We start from the raw sequence: 14,017 nt of genomic DNA, 5'->3' as shown, positions 1-14,017 counted from the left end.
AAGATCTGAGATGTTTTTAACTAGCATGTGCACTTATGCCCAGCCCTGTGCAGCTGAGCCTTGTGCACTGGGGATTCCAACAAAGACTGAGCCAGACAGAAGGGGTAGGCTGGACATTTCGTAGCTCTGCCCTGTTACCTACAGATAAGATAGGGTTGGGGTAGAAGGTCAGCATAGAGACAGATTCACATGTACTGCTTCCAATAACTTGTTGGAAGACTCCCCTACCAACCTGAGAATCAGGCAGTAAAACTTCGGAGTGTGCCAGATAAAGGAAAGATTGACCTCTCTGCAGAGCTCGAAGATGCAGGTGTGTTTGAACTAACACAGTCTCACAACTGCCCCATGTCAATAGCTTTGGGCTTTCAACAGATTCTTTAGTTTGAAAACAGGGATCTAGATACTCTTGCTTCTTCCACACATGTAGAGAAGTCCTATCTACATCAATATCTTCCAATCTACGAAAAGAGAAGTCATACATTTTAATTCAGATCAAGATCAGGGAGAAAAATGTGCATTTCTTTCTGGGAGACAGGAGTTGAGCTGTCCCAAGCATTTTTTTTGTTCCTTAAGCAGCCAGATTTCATCTTATTTATGTGTTCACCTTCTCAGAATGCAACCATGTGTAACTGCACAATTGTTTTTTTTTCTAGGTCCTATGGGAATCCGTGGCCCTCAGGGTCCACCTGGTGCTACAGGACAACCAGGAGACCAAGGTTTTCAAGGAAAACCTGGTCCCAGAGGTCCCACAGGTACTTACAAACCTCTTGCTCTTGTCACTCAATTGTAACCATGACCTTTCTATTCACATATAATCTAACTAATGTTTACCTGCATACAATTTAAACTATCTCAGAAAAAAAAAACCTGATTTCTCATTTGAGTTGTGAAAAAATTTCTGAACTGTGTATTTGTTTCTAATGTCACCTCCTGTAAGTGATTTCAGTTTTCATTGCATTCTTTACTCCAATTTACACGCCTGAAACTTGTTTCCACCTGTACCACAATGGCTGCAATCTGCTTTCCACTTTTCCAACCCTTCAGGTTTCATAGGTAAGTTAATGACTATTGATTGTCATTCTTTTCATGTGGGCTTCCTTCTGTATAGGTACATTCTGCTCTTACTAGAGGTATTCTTGGTTTGGCTGTTGGGAATAGTAGATGCTGCTACAACAACATAGTTCTGATAGATTTTGCATATAAATAGGTACCACTTCCAAGCAGACCAATAGCATGATAATGCTACATTGAGAAGTCTCATGCTATGATGTCAGTTAGACTTGTAAACCACATCTGTTTCAAATTATCATTTTGTTTTTTGGTTGTCACACAAGATGCTTTCTAACCAAAAACTTAGCAAAAGCTTGCATGATAACACTGGATTACTACAAACACTGAAGTCTTAATCTGACTCCTATTTTGTTCCAAAATACAAATAGCCAATAGCTCCCAGTAGCTTTCAATACATAATATGTGGCCATTCTTAATTTTTTTATTATGACTCTTATTACATGGATATTGTGGGTTAGCTTCTTTGGCCTGCTTATTGATGGTTTTGCAGTCATAGAATAGGCAAAATGCTGTAAGTCTTCACTAAGGTGTTTGTGCTGAAGTTGGGTAGACTTTAGGTTTTAACTCAAATCCGTTTGGGGCACATTAAGATAGAAACTATACAGCAAATATCTGAAACATACCAGCTAGCATACACTTGCTAACACATGCTTACCATGCTGGTAAATCCTGTGCTAAAAGACTCAGAGTAAAATTAAGAGCGCTAAGACTCAACTAATTCAAGATTTTAAAATACTTAAAACATACACTTGAGTACCAAAATGAGGTATGTTGATTTTTCACATCGGAGCTATCAACCAGTCCTCAGTCTAATTCACCTTCCTATTACACATTCCAGGCGACCCTGGTGAACCAGGAAAAATAGATGATTCATGCCGTGCAATCCCAGGGCCTCCTGGGGAAGCAGGGCAAAGAGGAGATGATGGCTCTGTAGGATTACCAGGGCCAATAGGCCACCCTGGAGCCCAAGGTAAGCTTGTGTTTTGAAAGCTTGGATGTTTATTTTAGCCATTTAGACAACAAATGGAAAAAGGTCACAGTCCTTCTTTATGTTTTATCCTGTCTCCTCCCCTTAAACACTTACTAACAGTCTCCAGAAACACTTAGTGGGCTGGTTAATGCTGAGGATGATGGATCAATATAGCTGAAACCAGGCTGCTTGAGCCTGCCTGCCCTGAATTCCCTTTTCCTAGGCCAGGGAGGGCAAAAGCATCAGGCACTGTTGACAAAAAGTTCTTCAAACTCTATTTTTCCTTCTTTTACCAACAATGAAAAAGCAATGCTTCAAACCAATCTTACGGTTTAGACAGGTTTTATTTTGAGGATGTTAAAAATAGACATGCTTTAAAATTTAGCAGTAATGAATCACAAAGCTCTGCTAACCAAAGTCCTGAAAGGACACTGAAGTCAGAGAGGCATCTACAATAGCACTTTTTTATCTGTTAAAACATGAAAAAGTTACCACAAAAGAAACTGACCAAAGAGATTTTAAAAAGAAATGAGAAAAGACTGTAACATTCTTCTGGTAGATAAAAAGAAAACAAGGGTGATGCTGGTATGGTTTATTCCAAAAGAGTGAGCATCTTTATAGAAATATAGCCTAGCATGTCTGTGTAGTTTCTTCAGTTTGGGTTGTGTCTAAATGTGGCATCTCCAGTTTAGATAGTGGAATTCCTTATGTAATTTTAAATATTTCCTACTTGGAAAACTGAAGTTTTTTGTGGTGGCTGCACTGGACATCCAGTGTCTCCAGAGAAAAAAATCCATTATTTTCTCCCAGGAGATTCCCTGCAGTAGCCATTCCCCGCATGAAAGTGTACACAAGGCAATCTTCAGTGATCTGGTTTTACATACCTTAATTGATTTGCCAACTAAAAGGTGTTTCTGGGTTGAACAGCTGTATTTCTATTATATACATCATTAAAACAGTTTCTGTGAAACCAGATGACACAGTGATACCTACTCACACCGGTTTTACGACAGAAACACTTTAGTAATGCTTTTCCTTTCATGAAGATAGCAGAATTCCAGTTTTCTCCTGGCTTGGAAGGCAAACTGGAGGTTTTACTGGCAAAAGCAATGCAGGTTACTAAAACTTCAGTGTACTTGAGCTTTGGCAAAATAACTCTGCAACCAACATTGAAAAGCTGTTAAATTGGTTTGACTGGTTTAGATTTTTGTAATGAATCTACTAAAAAGTAACATGGGGAAATTTTGAATGTTGTGAAGCAACTTTGAATTACTCAGCCTGCAGGTTAAATAGCAAAATTTTCAAGGAATGAAACACCATTAATGAGAAACAACTGTGGTGCTAGAGAAACATACTCATCTGAAAACTGTTTTTTCCCCAAAAGAGGAAAACCACTGCTGGGTGCAATAATATACTTGACAAGCATAACTTCATTCAATTCAAGTTATGTTTAAAGTAGCCAGTGAACAGGACCATTACCATTGGTGCCCTGCATGTGAGACTTATGCTTTACTGTCAAGGCTACACCTTGTTACCTGCTTATGTATAAAAATACATGTACATTTGAGAAATATAAAAAGGTGAAGCCATCAGGAGCCTAAAAATTACTGAATGTAGCCCGGTTCTGCAGTCCCTCCCTGCTCTGTAAGTACTCCAATATGTGCAGTACTCACAGGAAGTTCGCTACGTGTTTGAAAGCTTTCCTTAATTGGGTCCTAAAAGAGGAAGGCCTGCCTTAGGATGAGTTATAACTCATTATATGGTACAGATACTGATGGCAATTCTGCAAGAGGCTTGTCATAATAATGCTTGTTAGTGCTCTGATTTCAACTGCAAATCACACAGGCTCTGTAGAGAGGACTTAAAACGGTATCAGAGCTGAATGTTGCAAAAGTCATGCCTCTGAGCTACTAGTGTGGTCTCAAGACAAGTAAGTTGTAAAGAGAATTCCCAGCAGAAAGCAGTTCTGCACCTCGCTGTCCTGAGGCATCATTTCTTGGTGGTGTCTGTTCTGCTGACTGGCCCTTTGCATGCTGTGTACGTTTGGACAATGTATAACCTTTAAATGCAGCCATATCAAGGGAAAGTGCTTACCTTGTATTTATCTAGGAAGAAAAGGTGAAGAAGGGTCACGTGGCCTACCAGGCCAAGATGGTTTACCTGGGGCACCTGGACCACCAGGCGACCAAGGGAATGTAGGAGAGCAAGGATATGCTGGGCCACAAGGTAAGAATGGAACATGACTTTTGGGAGAGATGTGCGAGATGATGTATAGACAAAATTTTCTCTCTCGCACATGGATACATCCACCTCTAGCCTGAGATACCACGATACTTCTTTCTCCCTCTCAGTTCAAGCCCCAACAGTGACATTTGTGAATGATTCCATAACAGATAGAAAGCCCTATCAGAAGAAAATTTATCTCAGCATCCATTATTAACCAGAAAAGCAATTAACCACTCAGGCTTAAACACTGTATATCAATAGGTATGCATTTCTGAGTCAGGGCTAATAGTGCAACTGTCTGTGAGTAATTAAAATTGTATTTTAACTGTGACTGCTGTTTAACAAATGAATGGTTTAATACATATGTAAGGAAAGGGCATTGACTGTTACTGCAGGGATTCAAATTCAGTCCAGACAAGTCATCCTAGTGAGTACATCTGGGAAGCCACTGCCCACCTCAGTTCGTTTCTTAATCCATATAGCATAGGGCAGAAGCACAAAAGAAAACCCAACCGTCAAGCATTCAGTGGCAATCCAGTTCATTTCTCTTCCATAAGGAGGATAACATGAGTGTACTGGTGTCTTTATTGCCCACGACAACCTATGAAGTTGTACTATATTCAGTCAGGAACCCTTTACTGAACACTTAAACATAGCCAAAATTCACACCAGCTCTGTGTTTCATAAATAAAAATAATTTTTACCTTTTCTCCTATGTGTAAGGTCCACCTGGCCGTACTGGTATCCCAGGACCACCAGGCCCCCATATTAGATCTGCAAGTGGATTCTTGCTCGTCCTTCACAGTCAGTCAGACAGAGAACCACTCTGTCCACAGGGGATGCCAAAATTATGGACTGGCTATAGTCTGCTGTACCTGGAAGGACAAGAGAAAGCTCATAATCAAGATCTCGGTATGTACTGTAATACATAATTGCTCTCCAGTTAAGGTCTAATTTGGTGCAATCTATACAATGAAAGACAAGTCAAATGGAGCACGCTATAGAATCATCAATTACTTTTTTCTGGAGACTCAAAACTAATTTACACTGCTTGGTTACGCTGCCCTATTATGTGACCCATTTAAAATGGCTTTCTGCTGCTATGCAGTTGAATGAAAAAAAGTTTCTACCTCTAAGTAATATTGAATAGAATTTGGAGACATGAGTGGTTTATTTCACTTATCCTTGCTAGTCATTTCGGGCTGTCTTTGAACTTACGGGAGAGATTTTCCTAGACCAGGAATCTCATTTGGCCATTCTGAAATAACTCCCTGCAGGATCTTGCTCCCTTTTACTGTAGAAACAGCTTGGGGAAAAGAGCTGGTTAAATTAGGTAGCCGCAGTTAGGTAGTATAAGCAAGCTGTACAAATAAAATTATGCATCATGTGTACACAGCAGAATTATGTGCTTTTAAGAGTCAGAAGTCTTTTTTGGGAAAGACAGAGCCAAATTTCTCCCAAAGACAGCTCTTCTTGGTGTCCTGGGTCATTTTTTCTACAATGCTTCTACAAAATTAGCTGTTGCCTAAATAAGTCATCTGACTTGGAGCTGGAGAAACTGATTGGTGGCAACTACACAGAAGAAATTTCCTAAATTCTTGTTGAATTTTATACCAGAGGCAGAGAAATCTCCTAGGAGGAAAGATCAAGGACCTAACAAGCTGGACAAGAAAAAGAAGTGTTTAAAAGAGCAATAAAAAGAGTTATTTTTAGTACAGCAGTGTTGTTTTGAAATGTTTTCACTATTGTGTGTTTGACATTCCCCAGGAAAGCCAGTTGGTAACAGAAAGCCTTACAACAGCAGTGAAAATAGGACACAAAGAAAATAGTCCTTGTTTCCTGTGACTAGGGTCTTCTTTTTTGCAGGCATTTTCCTTACTCAGGCTATTCCAGACCCTTTATTAGTACTGAAATGGAGTATTATCAGTGATAAACAAAACCGACTTCTGTATAGAAGTGTTATGTGTCTTTAAGGCAGGCATTAGGGTTTTGGGGTGTTACAGAAATAATAAATCACACAAAGTTCAAGGCAGAACATATATGCAGTGATTATTATTGTTAACTAAATAGGTCATCATGAAACTGTTCTAAATTCAGTTCTGGAATAACAACTTCACCTCTGAAGTATGCTGAAGTATGCACTAGGCACTTCTTAATTCCCACTGATGTCTGCCTGATGAGAATTTTGCAGGATTGGCTCTGCAAAATCCCTCAATCCTTTTATTTCACTTTGAGAGTCTGTGAAACCTTTCTGGAAGGCAGCAGAACAGCTGCTGAGATTTTGGCTTAACACACTGGTAGCAATGGCTTGTCATACTTTACAAAAATTTTCTATTTATCAGCTTTGGCATTTGCTTTCTCACTGCTCCTAATGAGTTTGTAAATAGCTAATCTCCTTTTAAACCAGCCACCACCTCTTGCCTAATTTATTCTTCAGCGTTGGCAAAGCTAAGAAATTTGTTATCATAACTGTTTCCCATGGAGACAAACTACATCATGTTTAAATACTGGACTGTGACACAGTTAAACATTATTGGTCAAAGGAAGATACTTACTGGTAAAAAAAAGTTTCTGTTTTCAATTAACTAGTCGTTTTGGTAAAGAGCCTGGGAGGTTTAAGATCTGTGAATTATGTAACTACTGTCAAGACACATAGTTTTGCAGTAACATTGCCCAGAATAGTATTTTCAATTTACCTAGAAAGAAGTGGAGTAATTTTCATCCCTTGTTATTATTTTCAGGTCTGGCAGGATCTTGCCTTCCTGTGTTTAACACCATGCCATTTGCTTACTGTAATATCAACCAAGTTTGTTACTACGCCAGTCGAAACGATAAGTCTTACTGGTTGTCAAGTGCAGCTCCTTTACCAATGACGCCTCTCTCTGAAGAGGAAATACAGCCCTACATAAGCAGGTGTGCGGTATGCGAGGCCCCAGCCCAAGCAGTAGCAATTCACAGCCAAGATCAGTCAATTCCTCCCTGCCCGGTCAACTGGAGGAGTCTCTGGATAGGATATTCTTTTTTGATGGTAAGAGTCTTTGCATATGGTCATATACGTAAAAGTTTCTTCCATACAGCTTTTGTGTTCAAAGATTTTTAGCTCTGAAAACTAAAACTATCCAACGTCTAGCAAACATGAAAAAGGAAAATTCACAAAAAGAAACGAGGGTTACTTCCAAACTGGGGAACCTGGCTGTAGCTATATACACTAAAGCCATAGCCTTAAGCTACACACTTCTTAAAATTAGAGATTTTGCTTATATTTCTTTAATAAACAATGGGATTTTTACATATGAAGACACACTTTTCAGAATTAGAGGTCCAGGTCTTTTTAAAGCCATCCTCTAATTACATTTGTAGCAGTTTAGTAACAGCATCGTTTAGAATCAACCCAGATTTACTCTTTTCTTAGTTTGATAAATACCAGAAAAATAAGTGAGCTGGCTCTAGACTTTTGAGATTAACTCATTACAAAATAAATTAAGATTTTCTCCAGCAAGGGAAGCTTACTCCAACTTAAGATCACCAAAAATAGTACCGTTAAAATAAAGTCAGAAAAAGACAGATTAACATGATTTACCTTTTTTTCATGCACACTTATCAGGTTCTTTCATTGTTCTTTCCAGCACACTGGATCTGGTGATCAGGGTGGTGGACAGTCCCTTATGTCACCTGGAAGTTGCCTAGAAGACTTCAGATCAGCACCATTCATTGAATGCCAGGGTCAGCGGGGAACATGTCAATTTTTTGCTAACGAATACAGTTTCTGGCTAACAACTGTGATGCCTGAGTTGCAGTTTGCATCAGCCCCCCTGTCAGGAACTCTTAAAGAAGGACAAGAGCAGAGGAAAAAAATCAGTAGATGCCAGGTATGCCTGAAGCATGGCTAACAAGCGAAACAAAAGTGAACAGCTAGAGCGAGACTTGCATAAATATGAACAATATGCTAAAGGTTTAAACAGTGTTTAATAATATTTGTAGTATGAAAGTGTGCAGCACTGTTTGTTTGAACAGAAATGCAAGGCTGAAAGATGAAGGACGTGTTGAGCCTCATCCACCCATGCACACACATCTACAAGTAGCAAAACCCACTGTAAACGATGTAATACCAAGAAATTAAACTGTCACATCGGAGTCCACTGCCATAAAATACAGGTAACAGGGGGAGTTTGGAGGGTAGAGTCAAGCCGGGAATACCAAGGAAATCAGACCTATTGTGCAAGGCAATGGAAGTCCTGTTAGAAATGGCATTTACAGCAGGAAGAGCATGTGCATGTATATGACATATTACAAATATTTATCCTTACAGATACAGATGTGCAAACATACAAATGTCTTAAAGCCCTATAGCTGAATTTCCCAAGCTAAAGAAACTTGCACATGCTGTTTCTGAGGGAAGGGGAAAATGTAATTGTAAAAAACCCTCATAATAAGAACAAGGGAGAAGAAAGTCTTTTACCATTGCAGTACGGAAAACAGACTGCAAATAAACTGTTAATTGGGCTTTCATAAGCAACAAAAAGTTGCAAATCTGTTTAACGGTAGGTTAATTAAGAAAATAAAATTAGCTGAGATAACGCATCCTTAAGAAGCTGTATTTATATTTGCAATTAATTTCTAAGAGCAGTTAAATTATTAAACTCCCAATCCAAGTGGCTGAAGAAACAAAGCAGTTTCTAATGTTAACTGAAAAGAAACAGTAGCATGGTGATAAAATGGGTGAACTTACCTGAGTGATGAATACAAGTGGTGCTAGGACAACTGTCTAAACCTGAAGCTAATACATTTTGTTAATTTTTGCTTCTCTATTTGTAAATACACCAACAACAAAAAGAACAGTCACCTTTAAGATCCTTATGGAATCATAGCTCTATATTTTTTAAAGCATTGACTGTTACAATGTTTATAAGCTAACGCACTAATCACCTTTTGAAAAAGTTCACATCTATACCTTCTTCATTCAGCTATAAATCCAAAACTATTAAATGTGTATTTGAATCATGATGGAACTACTGAAAACACAGATGGCACATGGGGAATTTATGATGTGCAGAAGGGCCACAAATGCTCTTTTTACCACTTAAATAAGCTATGTTTTACTAGAATGGAATAAAATGTTTTTTCCAGCACTTTTCATTTCAGTTTGTGTTCACTAAGAGAGGTGCCCCCAGCAAAAGGATTTTCAAGGAAACAGAACCACGTCCAAGAGTCCTAATTCAAAGCAAACTCCTTCTGAAGCCATCACAAGTACAACAGGCTGATCTGCTGGTTTCAAGTTGGATACACAAACTCAAAGAGCAGGAAAGACAGACATTCCAGTCCCAGCCAGAGGAAAATAAAATAGTCAGAGGATAAGTCCATTCAAGTGTAAATACATCAGACTGTGTAACCTCATTCTGACAAAACCAGGCAAACCTCTCTCATCTGCTGTGCTTACATGGAGGTCAACTCACTCCCCTGCTCTTCCACCTGGGGCAGGGTCAGGAGCCCTCCTGGGGCATGTCCCAGTCCCCACCTCTCTCAGGGAACATTTCCCTCTTGGTCCCAGTGGCCTGCTGGGACAGGGCACACCTCTCAGTTCACTCTCCAGTGATCCCAGCTGCATGCGTCAGATCTGGCACGCCACACAGTCTTTTGAGGAGGGACTGATCCCTGCTGTTGAACCGTATGAAAGAATTTAATCCCCTCCTGCTTCAGACAGCATCCCACATGCAGGCAAGGCTGGCTTTCCAGTGTGCAGTAGAAGCCAACGTCTTGACTCCGCAAGGTGCCGAGTAGCTTCAGAGCTTACTGCTGTGAGAACAAAGCTGCACGTAGAGGAGCACCATGGCCGAGTCACCTATTCGGTAAGGTGTGCAAACTGTGTTTCCTGAAAGGCCACAGCTAGAACCACACTGGGCTAGTAACTTCAGCTTATGTTCACAGTAGCAGATAAATGTCCCACTTCCTCACTGGATTTAGGTAATTCCACATTAAGGTCTCATTTATGAGCTTTTCCTGACAGTACCTACCAGCTCCTCCCTTACTCATTTGCAGCCTCTTCTCGGGTTAGAAACTCTCTGGAGAGCTGCAGTCCCTTTCCTGGAAGCATTTGCAGTGGGGCTTGTGGTACTAACTACACTTTGGTAAACAATAAAGAAAACTTTATACACTATGTTATTGCAAACTTTATCATAAACAAGATGGAATAAAATGGGATTTTGGAATTGGATCTGTGTTCACCTAACTTAAAACAAGTACAGAGAAAAATCTTAAAAGCATCGGAGAAAATCAACAAAAAAAGACCCAATAATCTAAACAAGCAATTCCATGGCATTATATCTGCTCATTTGATTTAAAAACACTGTGTGAACGAGTCATGTTTTTCTCTTATTTTAACGAAGTTTTTGCACCTGTGCCAGTTACATTGTACTACGTTCTGTAAGAACATACTATATAGATGCATTTTTAGGCTACCACTGATAGTTTAAATATTTAATAGGTGTCTAAATTCCTGTTTCATGCTTAGCTGATTCTGTAAGGCATTTGTCAGCAATATTGTACTAATTGAAAATGAAATTGCAGATAAATTGCTTAATATTACAAAGTAAGACAGACCCAAGTATAAAGCAGCATATGCTTTAATTCTGCAATCATTTGCCCAGTGACTATAAGCAGAAAAATAATTGGTAAATTATTCATAGGAAACCTAATTATGAAATTTTATGTGAAAAGGGATAGCTGAAGCTGTTCAAGAGTAAAAACACTCCTAAAGGCAACGACCTTCTGCTAGTCCTTACAGTCCAGATCACCCTTACTGCTGCATTCAAGAGCTTTGGATCTCGTGTAGGCCCAGTACAGAAGCGAGTATTATCTTGAACAGCAGGCAGGGTATTAATAGCAACACAGAAAATTCTGCTGGCTGTGCTTGAAGGTCATTGGGATTAGAGCTGTTTGGGGTGAACTGCCCCAGCATTCAATTCAGAACCTGTGATTTACAACGAGGAGACTTGCTTGCCCATCACCCTTGCAAACCACGGCATCTGTATGGCTTGGAAGCAGGGAAGATGCCTGGCTCTAACTCATGGCAAATCCTCAGGGCAGCGTTCAGGCCCTTCCCTCTCCGTCACATCCCTCCGCATCAGGATTTCCAGAACATAACGTTGTCTCTCAAAAGGGAGAGAATAAAGCACAACTGGAAATGGGTATCACTCATTTTATCACAATGGTGCTATGTTGTAAAAATGGTACTTTTCAAGTGTATTTTAAAATTATTTCTGTACAGTAGAATTTCTGAATTTCAGGTCCACAGTTCACATGCTAAAAGCCACCACCAGAACGAGGTAACAGAGAAGGTGTTTAGCTGGGGCCAGTATGCAGACCCAAACTGCAACTTCCTACAACAGCAGCCGCCTGCCAAGGGCCAGGCCAATGTCCGGGGTCCCCTGCCTGCCCCCGGGGTCCCCTGCCTGCCATGTGCCCTCAGCAGCGATGTCACCTGCCGGGCAGCTGCTGAACGCCTGCGATGAGCTGGCCCCAGCTGGCAGCCAAGCACCTACCCATCTGCTTCCCCCCACCCCCCAAGCAGGACAGGGAAGAAAATTGGAGGAGAAAGAGCAAGAAAACCAGAGTGTCAAAACATTGGCACAGGAATTGCTTACCAAGTACTGTTGTGGGCTAAACTGACTCAGCTCAGAGAATTTAACTTAATGTACTGCCAGTTAGCATAAATATTTAATTACTGATTCAGGTTTTGGGAAACAAGTTGACAAAACCTGAAAACACCTTTCCTCCCGCTTTCCCAGGCTCAGCTTCACTCCAGACTCCTCTCTGCCCCCTTGTTATCTCTGCAGGTTTTACTCGGTCCCTTTGGTGAGGCAAGAGGTGGCACAAAGCTTCGGGGGCAGGATGGGGGAGCGGGGTACAAAGCGCTTTCTTCTGCACCTTCCTTCTCACTCTTTTCCTGTGCTGTGACCTTGGTCCTCCAAGGGCTGCAGTCCTTTTGGGAGGACCTGCTCTGCACGGGTCCTCCAAGGGCTCCAGTCCTTCAGGGGCATGCCTGTTCTGCCACAGAGCACCTCCACCTCCTCCTGACCTTGGATTTCTCAGAGCAGAAAACTGCTTAAAGACTCATTCCCAGAATTGCATTATTATGTGCAACAAGTTTAAGCAAAACTGTTCCAGGATTCTTCCAGGGTAAACTCTTAACCAAACAACTCTTTCCTACTTTGGCTGGTTCATAAGCACCAGAGAAAAGCAAAAAAAGTATCAAAACAAGTTCAAAACCATAGAATTCCTATAGTCCATACATGTTTTGCCTGTGTTTAAGGCAAGTGAAATAAGCCTTTCATCCATCAACACAAGCTGCTGTTTAGTTGTTTGAATAAGTTTCCTCTAAGTTTCACAGCACACTTGAGGAAAAACTAAGTTTGATCTGCATGATGCCTTCTGCTCCTGGTGCACAGCTGAAGACTGCCAGCCTGCAATGACCATGCAAGCTCTCCAGCACAGCCTGCAGGATCACAACATCAACCCTCATCAATTCGTTAAGTATCACCATGATCCGAACTCAAGAAACAAACCACATCCACCTAGGGAATTGTTTCGTGTCGTTCCACATGGACCACTGTAAATAACACCACTTTTACACCAAGAGCCCAGACTGAAGCCTGGCTGTTTCAGGTATTATGAGCAATCCTTAAATAACTTTTGATTTCATTCAGTATGCCATACATTGTGAAAGGCTGCAAAGATGAGGATTCCTGTTCTAATGCTTTACACACATTATAACGGGGCAAGAAAGAAAAAAAAAAAAACAAAACAAAACAAACAAAAACCATTCCAGTCCATGGGGAAGATTTGTAAAGGGGAACAGCTGTTTGCAAGGAGGACTGCTCCAAAGCCAGCTGTGAAGAGGAGCTGTCTGCCCACTTCAACCAGCTGGAAAACGAGCCAGGTGGAGGAAAAATCACCATCAGCATTCAAACAGATACCGCACCACATTCACACTTAACAGCTTTCCCCTTTTCTAGTCACTTCATCCAGATGTTCCAGAAGGTACTGGAAGTTCAATTAGAGGAGGTATTTTACAAGTGAAAAATGAAAACAACTCCACATTTATCATTCTGGAATGAATGTATTAAACAAACATGGTTCCTCCATGTAACGCAGCCAGCCTTCAGCATCCAATACCACCGCACAGCAAATCTCACCTTGTGCTTGACCACACAGTGGTCAACTGCTTCTCAAAAGATGACAGGCTTCAGCTATGTGGTATCTGAAATTTCACAGATTTCAATGTTTTCCACAGATTCACCGAAGCAGAAATGCAAAACGCAGCACAAAATTCTACCCAATTTCTAAAGAAACATACGTAGTGAAGTACCACACTAATGAACTCTCCTATTAAAAGTCAGCTGCCAAACAGAGAACATGCACGTGTATTCCCCCCGCGCACTCTATAGAAAGATTTGGAATGAAGCACTCAAGCCTCAAACTGACGCCGTGTTCAGCTTGGTAAAACAAAGCTTCAGTACACAGAAAAGCGATACCTTTTTCAGAATTTAGTTTTCCATGCAGTGATTACTAACACCACTCCTACTGTAGACAGATGCTCCCTCTTACACGATTTACCATGATGAAGACAGGGGTGTTTTCATTAAAGCAGAGATTAAACTTTCTCAGAGGCAGAAAACAATTCTGATGGGAATTGAAGAGATTAGAAACAGCTACTCTGAGGCAGTTGCAGCTGTAGTTTGTTAGATTCTGCAT

General features: G+C 40.6%; 1 protein-coding gene and 1 long non-coding RNA gene across 2 annotated transcripts in view; one reads left to right on the top strand and one right to left on the bottom strand.

Moving 5' to 3' along the window:
• Positions 1-13,254, top strand: part of COL4A4 (collagen type IV alpha 4 chain) — an 80,048-nt gene extending 66,794 nt beyond the window's left edge. Inside the window, exons 42-48 of the mRNA XM_040612513.1 lie at positions 654-752; positions 1,045-1,053; positions 1,910-2,041; positions 4,151-4,267; positions 4,991-5,179; positions 7,009-7,295; positions 7,894-13,254. Coding sequence (XP_040468447.1) covers positions 654-752; positions 1,045-1,053; positions 1,910-2,041; positions 4,151-4,267; positions 4,991-5,179; positions 7,009-7,295; positions 7,894-8,157 — 1,097 coding nt within the window. The 3' untranslated portion in view covers positions 8,158-13,254. The remainder of the gene's footprint in view (positions 1-653; positions 753-1,044; positions 1,054-1,909; positions 2,042-4,150; positions 4,268-4,990; positions 5,180-7,008; positions 7,296-7,893) is intronic.
• On the bottom strand, positions 5-5,053 carry LOC121096521. Its single transcript, XR_005830554.1, has 3 exons — positions 4,972-5,053; positions 233-458; positions 5-138 (listed from the first exon to the last, which is right to left on the bottom strand). It is a non-coding gene; the product is annotated as an uncharacterized LOC121096521 (long non-coding RNA).
• Positions 13,255-14,017: the final 763 nt, after the last annotated feature.

Source organism: Falco naumanni, chromosome 13 (assembly GCF_017639655.2).
Source record: "Falco naumanni isolate bFalNau1 chromosome 13, bFalNau1.pat, whole genome shotgun sequence".
NCBI lineage: Eukaryota > Metazoa > Chordata > Aves > Falconiformes > Falconidae > Falco > Falco naumanni.
Note: the sequence above shows the minus strand (reverse complement) of the source record. Positions and strands in the feature narration are given on the sequence as shown.